General features: G+C 40.3%; 1 protein-coding gene across 5 annotated transcripts in view; it reads left to right on the forward strand.

Annotated features, from left to right (window-relative positions):
* BBS9 (Bardet-Biedl syndrome 9) overlaps positions 1-13471 on the forward strand; it is a 498766-nt gene extending 485295 nt beyond the window's left edge. For all 5 annotated transcript variants that reach the window (XM_075062584.1, XM_032778779.2, XM_032778787.2 and 2 more), the window contains one exon: positions 13364-13471. In XM_075062584.1, coding sequence (XP_074918685.1) covers positions 13364-13404 — 41 coding nt within the window. In that variant the 3' untranslated portion in view covers positions 13405-13471. The remainder of the gene's footprint in view (positions 1-13363) is intronic.
* The last annotated feature ends 1870 nt before the right edge of the window (positions 13472-15341 follow it).

Raw genomic sequence — 15341 nt, forward strand, 5'->3', positions numbered from 1 at the left:
CCAGACTAGACGAAGAGTTCTGTGTAAGCTTGAAAGCTTGTCTCTCTCATCAACAGAAGATGGTCCAATAAAAGTCATTACCTCACCCACCTTGTCTCTCTAATATCCTGGAACTGACATAGCTACATCCTTAATTCACATTACTGCTTACTAAGGAAATAATCCTGTATAGTTCATAATCAGCAAAAAGCAATTCTTTACTCTTGTTCTTGGTTTATTTACTGGTCAGTAAAAAGTCAGTGATACAAGGCAATTGGCAGTATTGTAACTTAGCCAAATGGCTTCTTTTTCATGGCAGAAAATGCATTAATAATTCTGATCAGTGCTGTTAGTGGAAAACATATATTTGAATTCAAACTGCATTTGTTACTGAAGTCCCACAGCAACTGTGAATGTATAATTATTGAAATTTTGCAAGCCTTGAATTTATTAGCTCAATAGGGCAATAGCCCTTCTATAATAGTTGGACTTATTTCTCACAAAAGTCCACAAAACGATAAAAGTTATATTACTCCCCCTGCATGCTAAGTCTGCTAAGCTTTTATTGTTTCCTGTGCCTCTGAGAAAAACCATGCTGCATTTAAAAATGCTTCTTTCATCATTCCGAGACTTATGTGCAGGCCCATTGGCTTCTGCTAATTGTTGTTTTTGTCTCAGCCAATCTTATGCAAGTGCTAATGAGCCTGATCTTGCAAAGTTCTGTGCTCCCTCAGCTCCTGGTTAGCTTTGATGGGAGCTGAAGGTGCTTAGAACCTTGCAGGAGGAACCCAGGATCTCTCAGATTTGGGAACTTCTTAATTGGATCATCATATTTAAGTAATCTACTGCTGTTGTACTGTGAATATTGAAATTGGCAGCATGGACACTGCCACCAAGACTTAGCTAGAAATAAGGAATCTGATTCTCCTCTCACTTACATCAGTGATTCAGTGCTGTAAGTGAAAGGAGAATTAGGCTCTAGGTCTTTCAGTAGACTGATTTTTATGATACCGTTAATAGGGGATATAATATGATAGCAAAAATATAAAATGTGTTGTCATTGGTTTTGTTCTTCAAAGCATAATTCTATCACCCTTCATATTTGCAAAAATAGGATTTTAGCCGAAAATCATGATATAAAAAAAGCAAGCAAGCAAACAAACAAAAAAACCCACCGGGCATAGTATTTGGAAAACAATAGAAAGAGGCTTTTTTAAAAGTCTCTGTAGAAGAATTCTTAGCTATTACTTTAATATGTGCCTTTTTTTTTCTTTTGTTTTTAAGCCAACATTGGAACTTATCAAAAGATTGCATTTGGAAAAAGGTCTCGGAGCATTTTTCTCATTCCTTTTAAGCTACGGTATATGTGTGAAATTCAGGATGGGAAAATATTACACAAGTATTAGTTTGCTTTTGTTATTTTTTTAGACATATTTTCCCCAAATCAGCCTCCCTTCCCTCAACCTTCCTACCCTCCCCAAGATTCCAAAGGAAAAATGACATCAAATGGTAAAGCCCTGTTGAATGTTATTTCCAGAAGAATCCATGGAAATTTTGAATATGATTTTAGCATTTGCACTATAACTATATATAGAGTATTCAGTCCCTGAAAACTTGCTGGTAAGCAAAAGCTGATGTTTCTGTACATATTACAGAACACTTAGGAATTTGTAACACCTCAGGTCTGTTAAATGATATGTACAGAAGTAAGAGCTGGAAATCTCCTGTTAGATCATCTTGACCACCTCCCTGACACTGCAGGATTGTTCTCTCCATTATGGCACTTTGTCTGTCTAACTTTTAAATGTGCCAAACTGTGTGGCTTCCATCACCACCTCCTGTTGGAGACTGTACTTGTACATTAGGCAACTTAAATATGCCTTTTCTTGTGTTAATTTCATTGCTTCTAGTCTTACTCCTTTGCATAATACCAAATTCGTAGATCTTCCTTTGCTATTCGATTACTTGATTTCTCCCCCTCACACATTTTAGTGTTTCCTAATAAATCGGCCGCTCAATCATTTATGTTGCTTGTTTCTGAATTTCTTCTGATTTGTCTACGTCCTCTGGTACTGAAGAGTGGTGCCATTTCACCAGGACTGTATAGAGCGAGTGTGCCAAGTCTTTGTTGAAGGAAATAATGCCTCTATGCAAGGAGCCAAACATGCATTAGTTTGTTTTGTGGCCATGGAAATGTCAGGTTCACAAGGAATGCAGGACTGCACTGTAAGTATGTGTTTTTAATGGGTTCACTATTCATCAAAATTTCATTAGTTCGGTTTTTACTCAAACCCCAAGATCCCTGTTATTCCACATGTTGCCATGTTGATGGTACATAAAGCCTCATCTAGTTTACAGCTTGCATGTTAAGAATTGTACTTAGCCCTATTCAGAACTTTTCCTGACATTTATATCATCCATATAAAGAGGATAGCTTCATTATTATGACTTAAATTAGGATCCTAGTCCACTTGCCAAGAGTTCTTTAGGTAGGGTTACCATATTTTAGGTTCCCAAAAAGAGGACACTGCTGGAGGGGGACAGAACAGAGCGGGGGGGGGGGGGAGAAGAACAGGAGGATCTGCAAGGGGTACAGGTGGGGGTGCTGGAGGGTACCTGTGGTGGGGGTACTCACTGGACGTTGGGGGCAGTGACGCTCCCTGTCATGGTGGCAGGACAGCTGGCGCAAGCCCAGGATGCAGCAACGGCTGTCAGTCAGCACCTCCCTGCAGGAACACCTCCCCAGGGCTGGGACAACTCAGCTGTGGATGCAGGGGAGGGACCAATCAGGAAGTAGACAACTGGGGCTCTTTCTGAGCTGCAGCTTGCCTGCTCTGCAAAAGCCCCAAACATTTCCTGTTTGAAAAATCCACCCAGACAGAGAAGGGAAACTCAAAAAAGAGGCTCTGTCCTGGAAAACCTGGACATATCGTAACCCTATACTTAGGGCATGTCTACACTATGGGCACTACAGTGGCCACAGCAATGGTGCTGCAATTATAATAGTGTAGTACCATAGTGTATATACTTCTTATGTTGACAGAAGGTATTTTTCCATCAATGTAGGTAATCTCCCTCCTCAAGCAGTGATAGTTAGGTCAACGGAAGATTTCTTCCATCAATCTAGCTGTGTCTACACCAGGGGCTAGGTTGGTTTAAGTATGATGCTCACACCCCTGAGTATGAAAAATTCATAACAGAGTAATGTAGCTAGGTTGATCTAAATTTTAAGTGTAGAGCAAGACGTAGATGGATGAAGTGGGTTGTAAGACTTTTTAACAAGGAGGCCATAAGTTTTCAAATGTCACTTTTGAAGTGCAATCAGCCTCCATGAATGGAAAATTTCTGTATGCAGCATTGTTGTAGCCGTGTTGGTCCCAGGATATTAGAGACATGAGGTGGGTGAGAAATATGCTTCTCTCACCAACAGAAGTTGGTCCAATAATGGAAAACTGCTGTAATTCACATATCCTTAACGGGTCTTGATTCTTCCTGCAGGCAGGCACTGGATGGCTGCCTCTATAAGAAGCATTCATTTCACTGCCATTCATATGACAATAGTGGAAAATCTTGCCCTAAAGGTAACCAACCCCTGCAGTTTTGCCTATCTATCACAGGGCTCACTTGTCTGGGAAGACCAAGCAGTTGTTAATTGTCAGATGTCCAATCTTATACCTTTGGTGAAGACAGTAAACCATCAGAACAATCAGTAATTGACAGAAGTCAGCTAGCTAATATAATATAACTTCTTCCAAGGAAAAGGCAAAATTACCTATGCACTACAAATGTCTTATTCTTTGTGTCTATCTAATCGAGGCATATGTGGTCCTCCTTACTATATCTGATAACCATTTATTAATTAGACAACATTTCTTATAAGGCTTATCAGCAATTCTGAATGGTATTGGATGTGAAATATAATGTATAATGAAGTATAATGGTAGTGTTGTTGTGGCCATATTTATATTTTTAGAATTATGTTGTGCATATTGCATAAGCCCTCTGAGTGTATTTCTAACACTTAACACAGTTAAAATCAGCATTATCTCCAGACTATCCTCACATTAAATATCAATATAAACCAGCCTCCAGAATAATATTAACATACACAATATCAGCATGGGAAGCAAACAAAAGCCTTTTCAGTCATTCCAATGCCAACTCTTTGTATTTATTTCTGAGGGATTTGTAACTTGGAAAAAACTATTTGTTCTAGATGAAACTGGAAATTAAATATGGGTTCCCTGTGAAATCTGTGGATTAAAACATTTTTTTTTTGTTTTGCTTGTTTTCCATCAGATTTTCTTTAAAAATGTTCAGGTTTTAATTGAAAAATCAAAACCCTGAAAACTGATTTTTGTTTGTTTTGCTGACTGAATTTTTTGATGACAGCCCAAATACCGTTGATGAAAATAGAAAATTTTCAGCCAACATTTTTGCTTATTTGAAAATCCATTTTTGTTTGAAAAACATTTAGTTGGAAAATTTTAACTCGCTTTACTTGAGGCACAAATGCAATGACCCAACTACTGCTTCCCTTAATCAACTAATTCATTCCACGGTTATCTTCACATTGTTATAAATGCACTCTAACTATGGGGCAACATATAGGGGTTGTGTATGCTGCAGTCTGAGGTGTGATTGCAGCACATGTAGACATACCTAGACATACCTAAGCGAGGTTTAATCTAGTTAGTATGGGTACCAATAGCAGTGAAACTATGGCAGCATGGGCTGTAAAAGGCCACCTGGGACCCTGGGTAGCTACATGGGTGGCTGGCCCATTCTAAATCCTTTGGTGTTGCAGCTTCATTGCTATTGGTACTTGCTCGTGATACCTAAATTAAAGATAGTTAAGGTATGTCTACATTTGCTGCAATCATACCTGTGATGGCAGTCTAATCATACCAATGTGGTGACCTACTTGTTAAGCAGAGTATCTAGCTACAAGCGTATTCCACCAAAGCTCCGTGGTCTGCACTGCCTGCCTGTGGGCTTTTAGATGGAGTTTAAGGTGTCTTTTTTTTTCCTTACCTATAAAGCCCTACATGACTTAGAACCATCCTCCATGAAATATTGCCTCTCTCCTTCAGCTATAGTTCCACATTTGAGATCTGTGGAGACACTCAAGCTAGACCCATTGTCCTTGGTATAAGGGAGCTGCTGGCAGGGGGTTCTCCGTGAGAGGCTCCCTTTCTTTGGAATCTGTTCCTTGGTACAAAAGAGCCCAGATCTGTCGACCTTTATGGCACACTGCAAGAAAGCTTCAAAAAGGTCCATGCTGCCTGAAGGAGCTGCATAGGTAAAGTGAGGGATTTACTTATGTGGTTGCTGTTCAGTTTGCTTTTCAATATATTGACTGTATTTTTAACCAATTGCCTAGTGTGTTATAAGTGCCTCTTACTGTTTTTATAAAGCCAGATAGAGGAAGGCCCCAATCCTTAGTTGTGACTTTTTTATATTATAATCATAAGAAAACACAGACCACAGTAGATAATGCCATATGGTCACGGAACACTGCATGAGGTTAAATATATCATGTATATTAGAAAAACCTGGGCACAACAAATTGATTTTTATAGACAGAATTTCAGCCTTAAATCAGAACTTAACTCCCTTTGTTTACATCAAACCCTTAACATTGCTTTAATGTAGTTTAGCATGTCAGAGCTGATTTTATTCTTATCGTTTTGTGGTACTGTATGATAGGGATGGAGGTGCAGGAGTACTGTGCTCACTGGCAGCTCATTAGTTTGTGCCTGTTATTTTGCCTGAAATGTTACTGTGCTTCTAGTTGCTTCAAATCAGGCTCCTAAGTTGTTGTAGATGAATATAAACAATGTGCTAGGATAGTAGGATGCTCTCCAAACAAGCTTTTAAGAAGTCTTAATATAGGCTGAAGTTCACTGATTAAGGGATGAAACTCTATTTGTAAGGTGAGTTTCCAGTGGAACATCAGTTAGTCAGGGAGAACAGAATAAGGATATTCATGATACATTTAATTCTTCCAGTAAAGGATCTTCATTTTAAACAGAGCATCCTCTGAGTATGCTGAAAAGGATGACCAAATTTGTAAATACCTGTCATCTTTTTGGTGTTTCTTGTGTATGTACTTGGTGGGAATGTTTTTCCATTCCAAGAACATTATCGATTTTGTTATGCCACAATTCCAGAAGAAGTCACGTTTTTCCAATAATGTATAATACAAAGTCTTACTGCTAACAAAAAAGAAATGAATTTGTCATTCTGTTTAAAATGTAGATCCTCTACTGGAGCATTAAGTAAGCAGTTCAGCAATCTCTTGGAAATTGGCATTTTGTCATAAAATTAATCTCTCTAATTTGGTGGTTCTGTTGTGGCACAACTGCACTCATTGGCTGTCTGGCAACTGAGCAGGCAAGTTGCAGGCCCTCATTGCTGACACCATTCAAGGTGAAGTGGGCAGTCAACACCTCTGCAGTTGTAGGACAAAGCTTGACTTATTATAAAGTTACGAAACGCATTTCACAAAACAGTCACTCCATATCTGACCACTCAGTCCTCATCCTCAAAGGAAACATGCACAACAGCTTCAAAATATGAGCCTGGGAGCTTACCTTCATAACTACTAAAAATCATGGACTCAGTAAAGACACTGGCTTTATGGCTCATTTTAACAGTCTGTAACCCCTTAACCCTCCTTTGTCCTACAACTGCAAAGGTGTTAACTGGCCATTTCACCTTGAATGTTCTCTTGCAATATGTGCTAACTCCTTATGCTAAACAATATATTCCATCTTGTGTTGAAAGCTTTGTCACTCTGAGAATCTTTCCCAGACCTGAAGAAGAGCTCTGTGCAAGCTCAAAAGCTTGTCTGTCACCCACAGAAGTTGGCCAATAAAATGTATTACCTCACCCACCTTGTCGCTCTTATATCTTGGGATCAGCACAGATAGAAACAACAACACTACAAATATCAAATATTCATGACTATCAGCTGCAGCTACCATAGTAGTGGCATTCAAATCAGTGACCAAGAGATGAAAAACACTGTATCCCGTTATCCATACTATGGTCTATCCAGTCCCCTAAAACAGACAGAAATGTGATGAATGAACAGCTTGCTCTCATTCCTACCACTTCCCAAACCAAAAGTAAAACAAACTCATTGAATTATATAGTTCTTTTGTGAATGTGGCAGTCTTGCCTTCCTTCTCCTTCATCCAGTACCATGTCCCTTTCAAATGCAAAACACACACATATATCTATAAATTAATATTATAATCAATCAGTGACTCAAAGAGGGTGTTCACTCTTAATTAGCTCTTCCACATAATATGGTATTGAACACAGATCTAAGTCCTATTTCTAGAGATGTTTCCCTTAAAGAAGTAAAGGAAACAATTTGTAAATAGCTTGGTCTTATCCATCACCATGATCTATCTTCATAACGACAGTAAAAATCATGAATTTATATCAATCCCCTAGGCACTTCATGCTACTCAGTCACAGTTTTCTTGGGATTAACAAATTATTGTTACTTTTTTAGGCTTGCTGAAACGCCATTTTGGCACATGTCCATGGGAGAAAGATTACATGTTAAGGAAAGGGAAGCTGCATTTTTTACTCACATGGTTTTATAATGATAATGAAAATTATGAACAATAGATGGATGGAGTTCTTAGAAGGAAATTATCATGATGATTTCAAGCATGGCTGAAAGGTGCTGGGAAAAGTCTAAATCTTATCTTGCTAACAAAGAAGCAAAAATAACTATTATATCTTTGGTCATTTGGTACATTTTCCCTTTTCCTCCTTTTACATATTTTATGTTAAGCAGTGACTTTAAAACTTTGGTTTATTTGGAGGCTATTCATCTATGGTATAGGAATAGCAGTATATAAACTGTCCATGAAATTGTGTGTTCCCTCCCCTTTTGTGTGGGAGAAGTGGTGTCTCCTTTCTATAACCTAATCTAAAACCAAAATAGCTTTTTGTTCTCTTGTTATAACAGTCCTGCCTCTGAGTCACCATACGAAACAGAGGTTGAGAAGTATTGAATATTGTAGATCAAGCACTTCCAAACCAGCTTTTGGCTAAGTTTTATGCATGCTACGAGCAAACTAATGTACGTGAGTATCCAGGATACTCAGCCAGTAATTCATGAGAGTCCAAAATATTCTGCTTGGAATGAATCATAACAGCATAGATGATAGGTTTGGAGAAGGCCCCTCAGGTCATCCAATCCAACGCCTCTGCATTTTCTATGATAATTCCACTAGAATTTCATCTAATGAATCTTTGGAAAACCCCTAATGTAGATGACTCAGCTGTCTCACTAGTCAGTTTATTCCATTGCCTAATTGTCATGACTCTTAAATGTTGTCTCATGTCTAACCTGAATGTTTCTATCTTAACTTGGTGCACCATTATGCCTTGTTTGACCAATTTATGATTGCAGAACACAGTCCTTTCCTCTCCCCTCTGCAATATCCCTCAAGTATTTGTAATTTGTTTAAAATGGCTTTTTTCCCACCAGTCATATAAATAATTCTATCAAGTATCCTTCAGATGTCTTGTAGCACTTTTCAAGAGACAAGGTGAGTAAGGTAATATCTTTTGTTGGACCTCACCCACCTAGTCTCTCTGATATCCTGGAGCACTTTTCTCATTTTGTTTGCCCTTCTTTGAATTTTCTCTTGTGTTTCAGTCTTTTTGTAATGAGGGACTGAAAACTGCACTCCATATTCTAAGAATGGATTTATTGTTATTACAAATGATATCTCTGTAATCGATGACCACTTTTAACAATCTTTCAGTTGACAGTGAATTAAACATAACTACAGTATTCTGAATACTTGCTTGTATATGAAATATCTAGAACATACAGCCCGTGGGACCCTCCTGCCCAGCACCTGAGCTCCTGGCCCGGGAGGCTAGCCCTGGACCCCACCCCGCTGTTCCCCCTCCTCCGCAGCCTCAGCTCGCCCCACTGCCGGCGCAGTGCTCTGGGCAGTGGGGCTGTGAGCTCCTGGGGCAGCGCAGCTGCAGAGCCCAGCCTGACCCAGTGCTCTGTACTGCGCAGTGGTGACAGCATGGCTGGCTCCAGCCAGGTGACGCGGCTGTAGCACCGCCAGCCACCGGTGCTCCAGGCAGCACAGTAAAGGGGCTGTTAGCGGGGGGTTTGGATAGAGGGCAGGGGAATTCGGAGGGTGGTTAGGGGCGGGGGTGTGGATAGGGATTGGGGCAATTAGAGGGCGGGGAACAAGGGGGTTGAATGGGGTCAGGGTTCCGGGGGGGCAGTCAGGAATGAGAGATGGGGTTGGATGGAGTGGCAGGGGGCAGTTAGGGGTAGGGGTCCTGGAGGCAGTCAGGGGACAAGGAGAAGGGGTGGTTGGATGGGGCAGGGATCCCGGGGGTGGCCATCAGGGAACGGGGGGGTTGGATGGGGAAGGAGTCCCAGGGGGAGGTTGTATAGGGGCTGAGGGGTGGGCCACAACCCCCTCTCCTAACTGGTCCTCCATACAATTTCCAAAAAGGTTGCGTGCTCCTGATCTAGAGAACAGTGTGAACATTGTGGGGACATTTTCTAGTTGTCAAATGCAAAAAATGGTTTTCAGGACTGTCATTGAGCAGTTGATGATGGCATCTCTTAGACACTATTATATTCAGTTTTTGATAATTGGAACTCCCAGCATACTCCTTTAAGGTGAAAATCACCAGTACATGGTCTATGCTCTGACTTAAATCACTCCCATGGTTAAGTGCTATTTTGAGGATTTAGTGCTGGCACAGCACAGGGGTGAATTGCATCATTCCTGTTTTCTAAGTAAGGGTTTTCCAGTCCGTAGCTATGTAGATTGTTAATCTTTATAGGTGAGTTAATGTAAATTTATCCATGACAATGTTTGCAGACTGTTTTTGTGGGAGATTGGTGGTCCACGGATGCTTTCTTGGTAGTCTGCAAAATGAAACATTTTGAGAACCATGCAGTGGGGGGACTGGGAGGGTGGAAAAAGACTTGATCCAGGTGGGGGACTCTTTCTAAATGAACTAGAGAATCAGTATTTTAAATCTTACAACATATTTATTTGTGTTTCTGCATAAGCTTGCCAGACCATGCTGATGATTAACCTCCCAGATATTAATTATCCATTGTACCATAATTTATCATATGCCGATTTAATCAATGTGCATGTTAATTAATACTGCACATAGAAAAGTGTAGGTCATAGCTTGCAAGACTCATTGTTGAAGGACACATCTTTATGCATCGTTCTATGAGATCGTTGCACAATTTAATACCAGACATCATTTACACCTCATACATAAATGCACATCACCCATAATTTACTTATTCCATGATACTTTTAGTCAGACAGCATCTAAGTTCTTTAAATTTGTATTTGGTGCTGTGTCAAAAAGGTATGTGAAATCAAGATAAATTGTGCCCACTGAATTTCCTTTGTTCTGCAAACCTATAATTATATCAGAAAAGGCTAGCACCTTTGTCTGGGATAATCTACTATATATTTCAGGAATTTACATTGTTTATCATTAATGCTATTTTTATCATGGCCGATTTTAGAAATAACAACATGAAGAAATCAATGTCATGAAAATACACGTAGTTATTGAGACTCTTGGGCATTACTTTATATCTCAAAAAACGATTAATTTTCCATTTTTAGCACAGAATCAGTGAACAGAATCAGTCAAGTCACAAAGAAAAAGATGCATTAAGTCATTCAGTTCATCTCCCTGCCAGTAGACCTGTCCCCTACATTCAGACATTTTCTGGCCGGCATCTTTAGAAGTATCTAATGATTTTGCAGGACTCGAATTCTGGGTGCTGAAATAGAGACCTATTAGAGGAACCTAATTTTTCAGAGGATAGGTGCTCAGCACTTTCTGAAAAATCGGGCACTTTTAAGGTGTCTTAAGTTGGGCATCCACAGTTGTTATTCTCATTTGAAAACTTAGGTGTTTAGGTTTTCTGTCCAATCTAATTTAAAATGTCTCAGTGATGATTCTTTTCCCTTGGGGAACTATTCTGAAGGCTACAATATCTCACTGTCAAGAAGTGTTTTCTGATAGTTAGCTAAATGTTCCATTTCTTAATTGCATGACTCTACTACTACCTATACCCTCCTGTCCCAACATAATTACTCTCTCTCTGCTATTTATGCCCTTCAGATATAGACTATCTAGCTCCATATCCACCCTTTTGTTGTTTCTGAGCTAATCTACTAGATGCATATTTAGGTTCTGTAAGATTGTTCCAAAGCTGTATTTTCAGTCACCAGGTCATATTTGTTGTTCTTTGAGGGCCTGGTCTAAAGCCCACTGAAGTCCCTGGAGTCTTCCCATTGATTTCAATGGACTTTGGATCAGGCCAATTTTTTGATATCTTTCTGAAGCTGAACACAATATTTCAGATGTGATCATAGCAGAGCCATCCATAAACAGTCTGTTAACTGCCTGCTCCATGACGCGATGCCTCTGCATTGGGCTTTTTGGCCTAAAATCATGTTGCAAACTTTTGTTTCATTTGCTGTGATCTATTACCTCAAGGTCTCTTTCAGCTGCTGCATCTCTGTCTCCCAGAAGCATGTGTGTTTCAGATTGTTTATTCCCCAAATGTCTTTCAATTTAAATCTGACTTTTTTTTTCTGTCCCTCTTGTTAATCTCTCTGGGCTTCATTGCAGTATTTCTGTCTCCTCCCCAGTATCTGCAGCTAATCTCAGTTTTTGATAATCTGCGCATATAATTAAACTGCTGCTCACTTCCTCTTCTAAATCATTAATGAGGGCATTACCTAGGACAGAGCCTAATGCTGGTCCCTGTGTGTCTCCAGGATGTGCTACACGCTAACAGTTTTGAACAAAGGCGCTATCATGCCATAGATGAGCTTTGTAAACCCTGATCAGCTCTCAACATGGTATTTTTAATTGTCCTCTTAAACAATAGGCAATTTGGTGAGGGGAAACCTCACAGCTCCTTGGGGAATTAAAGCTCTTGCTGAGAAGCCACAGCTTTGGTCTTTTGTGTCACCATGGTCTTATCCCCGAGCTCTTGCTCTCTGTTTGCCTTTCAGGCATTTTGCAGCTTCAATCTCAAGGCTCTCAGTAAAGTTTGTTCAATTTTTTGTCCTCACACCCAGCCATTCATTGACATGTCAAAATCCCCTAGTACCAAAAGACATAGCCAACCTAAAAAAATGAAACTCTGAGGGCTTGTCTATGCACAGAGTTACACCAATTAAATTGAAGGTGTGTAATTTTAAACCAGTTTAGTTAAACAGGTGAGAAAGGTTGTGTGGACATAGTTATGGAGGCAGTGTGACATAGTGGACAAAGCAAAGCTTGGGTTATGTTCCTGACTCTGGCCTCATGGGCAAATCATTTAACTTCTTTGTGCCTCAGTTTCCCTGACCATTGCATGGGGTTAGTGATACTCAGCTCCTTTGTAAAGTGCTTCGGCTGTATGGATGAAGGGTGCTATATAAGAGATAGGCATTATTATAATTATTTATTGATTTTATTTTGGCTTGAACCAGGTTTAGTTTGGTTTTAAGTTAGAACACAATAAGCTACTTTGAAGCTGAAATAAAAGGAAACCCACACCGATTTGCTGTGGTTTAACTAAACCAGTTTAATTAAATCATGCAAGTTTGTGTTTAGATAGGCTTTAATTTGGTTATTCACTGTTCTCTTTTTCCACATTTACTTCAGTCTGGAAATTTTAGACCACTTACTCCCAGATTTCGGATTTCCTTCGGGTTTGCTGTGGTGTTGATTTAGAGCAAATTCAAATCTGATACGCCTCCTGTTGTACTTTTGATGTTTTAAAACAAAAACATCAACAAGGCTTCATAAATGAAATTTCTCCAAGACTAGTAGTTTGCTACATCAGTTTTTGCAAAGTGTCAGCCTTGAATATACATATAGCCATTTTAAAAGTTGCATTCTATTAATAAACAAAATGCCTGATTCTCCACTGCTTTGCAGCTTGTATAAGCATTTATACCTGGGCAAATTGGTGATAAAATGCTACCAATTGTAGCATTTTATATCTACTTTACATGTGTGTCCTGTGCCATTTTTTCCTATGGACAAAGTGGTATGTGATCATGTAAATTTAAGACTGTATCATAATGCATATGCACAACAAGGCTGAATTAATTTGCACAGGCAACCTTAATTCTGGTATTTCCTAACTTTTGAGTGCTTGCTTTTGCAACTGTAACATTCTTTTAGCACAGAGTTTTTTGTATGCAGTAAATTATTTCCTCTAGTATAACTAAGACTTTTCCAAACTGTGGTGAAATCAACAATGTATTGTGTATGCTTGCCAAGTATAATCCAATTTTTAAGCATCCTCATTTATCTTTCTCTCCTTTAGATTTTCCGCAGGGTGCACTAGAGGAAGCAGAAAAGCCATGAAAATCTGAAGAAGATTCTCGAGGATTTTTCTATCTTATGTCAAAAGCATTTACAATGCAGCTGTACCAATCCAATTGATTAGATTTCCTTGCCAACTACTTGTCTTAGCATCCATTCTGTGGATAAAGCCTAACTACTTATGAAACTGTTGTAGCAAATGTTTATTAATCTGCAATAGCAGCCCGTCATAAAGATCCTGTTGTCTGATCAAAGACTATTTACACACAGTTAAAAGCAAACTTTGTTTCATGGTATGTTTCTTCCTTTGCGATTACAATACCATTCTCTCATAGTGTCACAGTTTGGACAAAAAATAGCTATTTCCTTCCCTCTTCTGCAAACCAATCACAATTTTCACACAGGTGAATTCACCACAAGAAGTAAGGCAGATAATCTGCCAAGACTTCTCTCTCCGCCTCCTCCCTGATTTATACATCTGCTCTCAAGAGATACAGCGTAAAATATGGCTATGTCAAGGGCAAAATGTCTCCTTCCCTTTTCCTGTTACATAAGTCATGTGAATAAAGTTTACATTGTAATTGCCCTAAGCTCACTGACACATGGATCTTCTGATTGTGTTTTTTACTGACACATTAAGTACACTGATACATGTTATTCTTATGAATCAGTCTGTTCTGGCTAGGGACAAGATTTTCAGATGTGACTAGTGATTATGAGTGCATTCAGTTTTGCTAACCCAATCTGAGACAGTTCAAAGGGGATCTGATTTTCAGGAAGTTTGACCCCTTTGAAAATCAGGTCCTGTTAAAGTGTCTACAAATAGGAAACCTCAAAATAGAGGCACCCAAAATCACCTTTGAAAATCTTGGCCTAGATTTTTGAAATGTCCGGAGCATAAATGAATTGCTGAGAGAGTAACATGAATGCAGTGTCAATGTAAAGATGTATGGAAGGGTCTGAAAATAATTGAGACCTGGCTCCAAGTGTGGAAGATATGCAGCCAACATCTCTTTCCTTTTGGTTTGGCCTCATGGTGGATCATACAAAAGTACAATTTCTAGCCCATTTGGCAGCATATATGAAATGAATTGTTGATCTCAGCTTATTTGCTAGTGGACAAGTGTACGCATTGCAAAAGCTGTCATCAAACTTGGCACCTGTGTTGTCTATCTCAGCAGAGACACCAAAGACTTGGGCTATATCTACGCTAACACTTTTGTTGGTAAAACTTTTGTTGGTCAGGGCATAGGCACTGTGTTCTGCTCCCACCGGTGTTCAACCCCCCCTCTGCCCTTGGCCCTGCCCTGACTCCACCCCTTCCATGAGGCCATGCCCCGCCCCCATTCCAACCCCTTCTCCAAAGTCCCCATCCCAACTCCGCCCCCTAGCTCTATTCTGACTCCTTCCCCAAATCCCCACCCCAGCCCCACCTCTTCTCTGCCTCCTCCCCTGAGTGCACCACGTTCCCGCTCCTCCCGTTCCCTCCTGGAGCTTGCTACACTGCCAAACAGCTGTTTGGCGGTGGTCGGGTGGGAAGCGCTGGGAGGTAGGCAGAGGAGCGGGGATGCGGGGCGCTCAGGGGGAGAGGCGGAGTAGGAGGTGAGGCAGGGGGTAGGAGAGCTTGGCTGCTGGTGGGTGCAGAGCACTCACTAATTTTTCCCTGTGGATGCTCCAGCTCCAGAGCACCCCCGGAGTCGGCACCTATGAGTCAGGGTATATTTTTTCACACCCTTGACTGACATAAGTTTCACTGGCAGAAAGGCTGGTGTGGACAGCACTATGTTGGCGGGAGAGCATCTCCTGCTGACATACCTACTGCCGCTCATTGGGGGTGGTTTAATTATGCTGAATGGAGAGCTCTGTCCTGCCAGCATAGAGCAGCTACATAGGAGATCTTACGGCAGCACAGCTGCAGCGGTACAGCTGTGCCACTGAAAAGGCCATAGTGTAGCCATAGCCTAAGGCAGCATAGAGAT

Source organism: Chelonoidis abingdonii, chromosome 2 (assembly GCF_003597395.2).
Source record: "Chelonoidis abingdonii isolate Lonesome George chromosome 2, CheloAbing_2.0, whole genome shotgun sequence".
Classification (NCBI taxonomy): domain Eukaryota; kingdom Metazoa; phylum Chordata; order Testudines; family Testudinidae; genus Chelonoidis; species Chelonoidis abingdonii.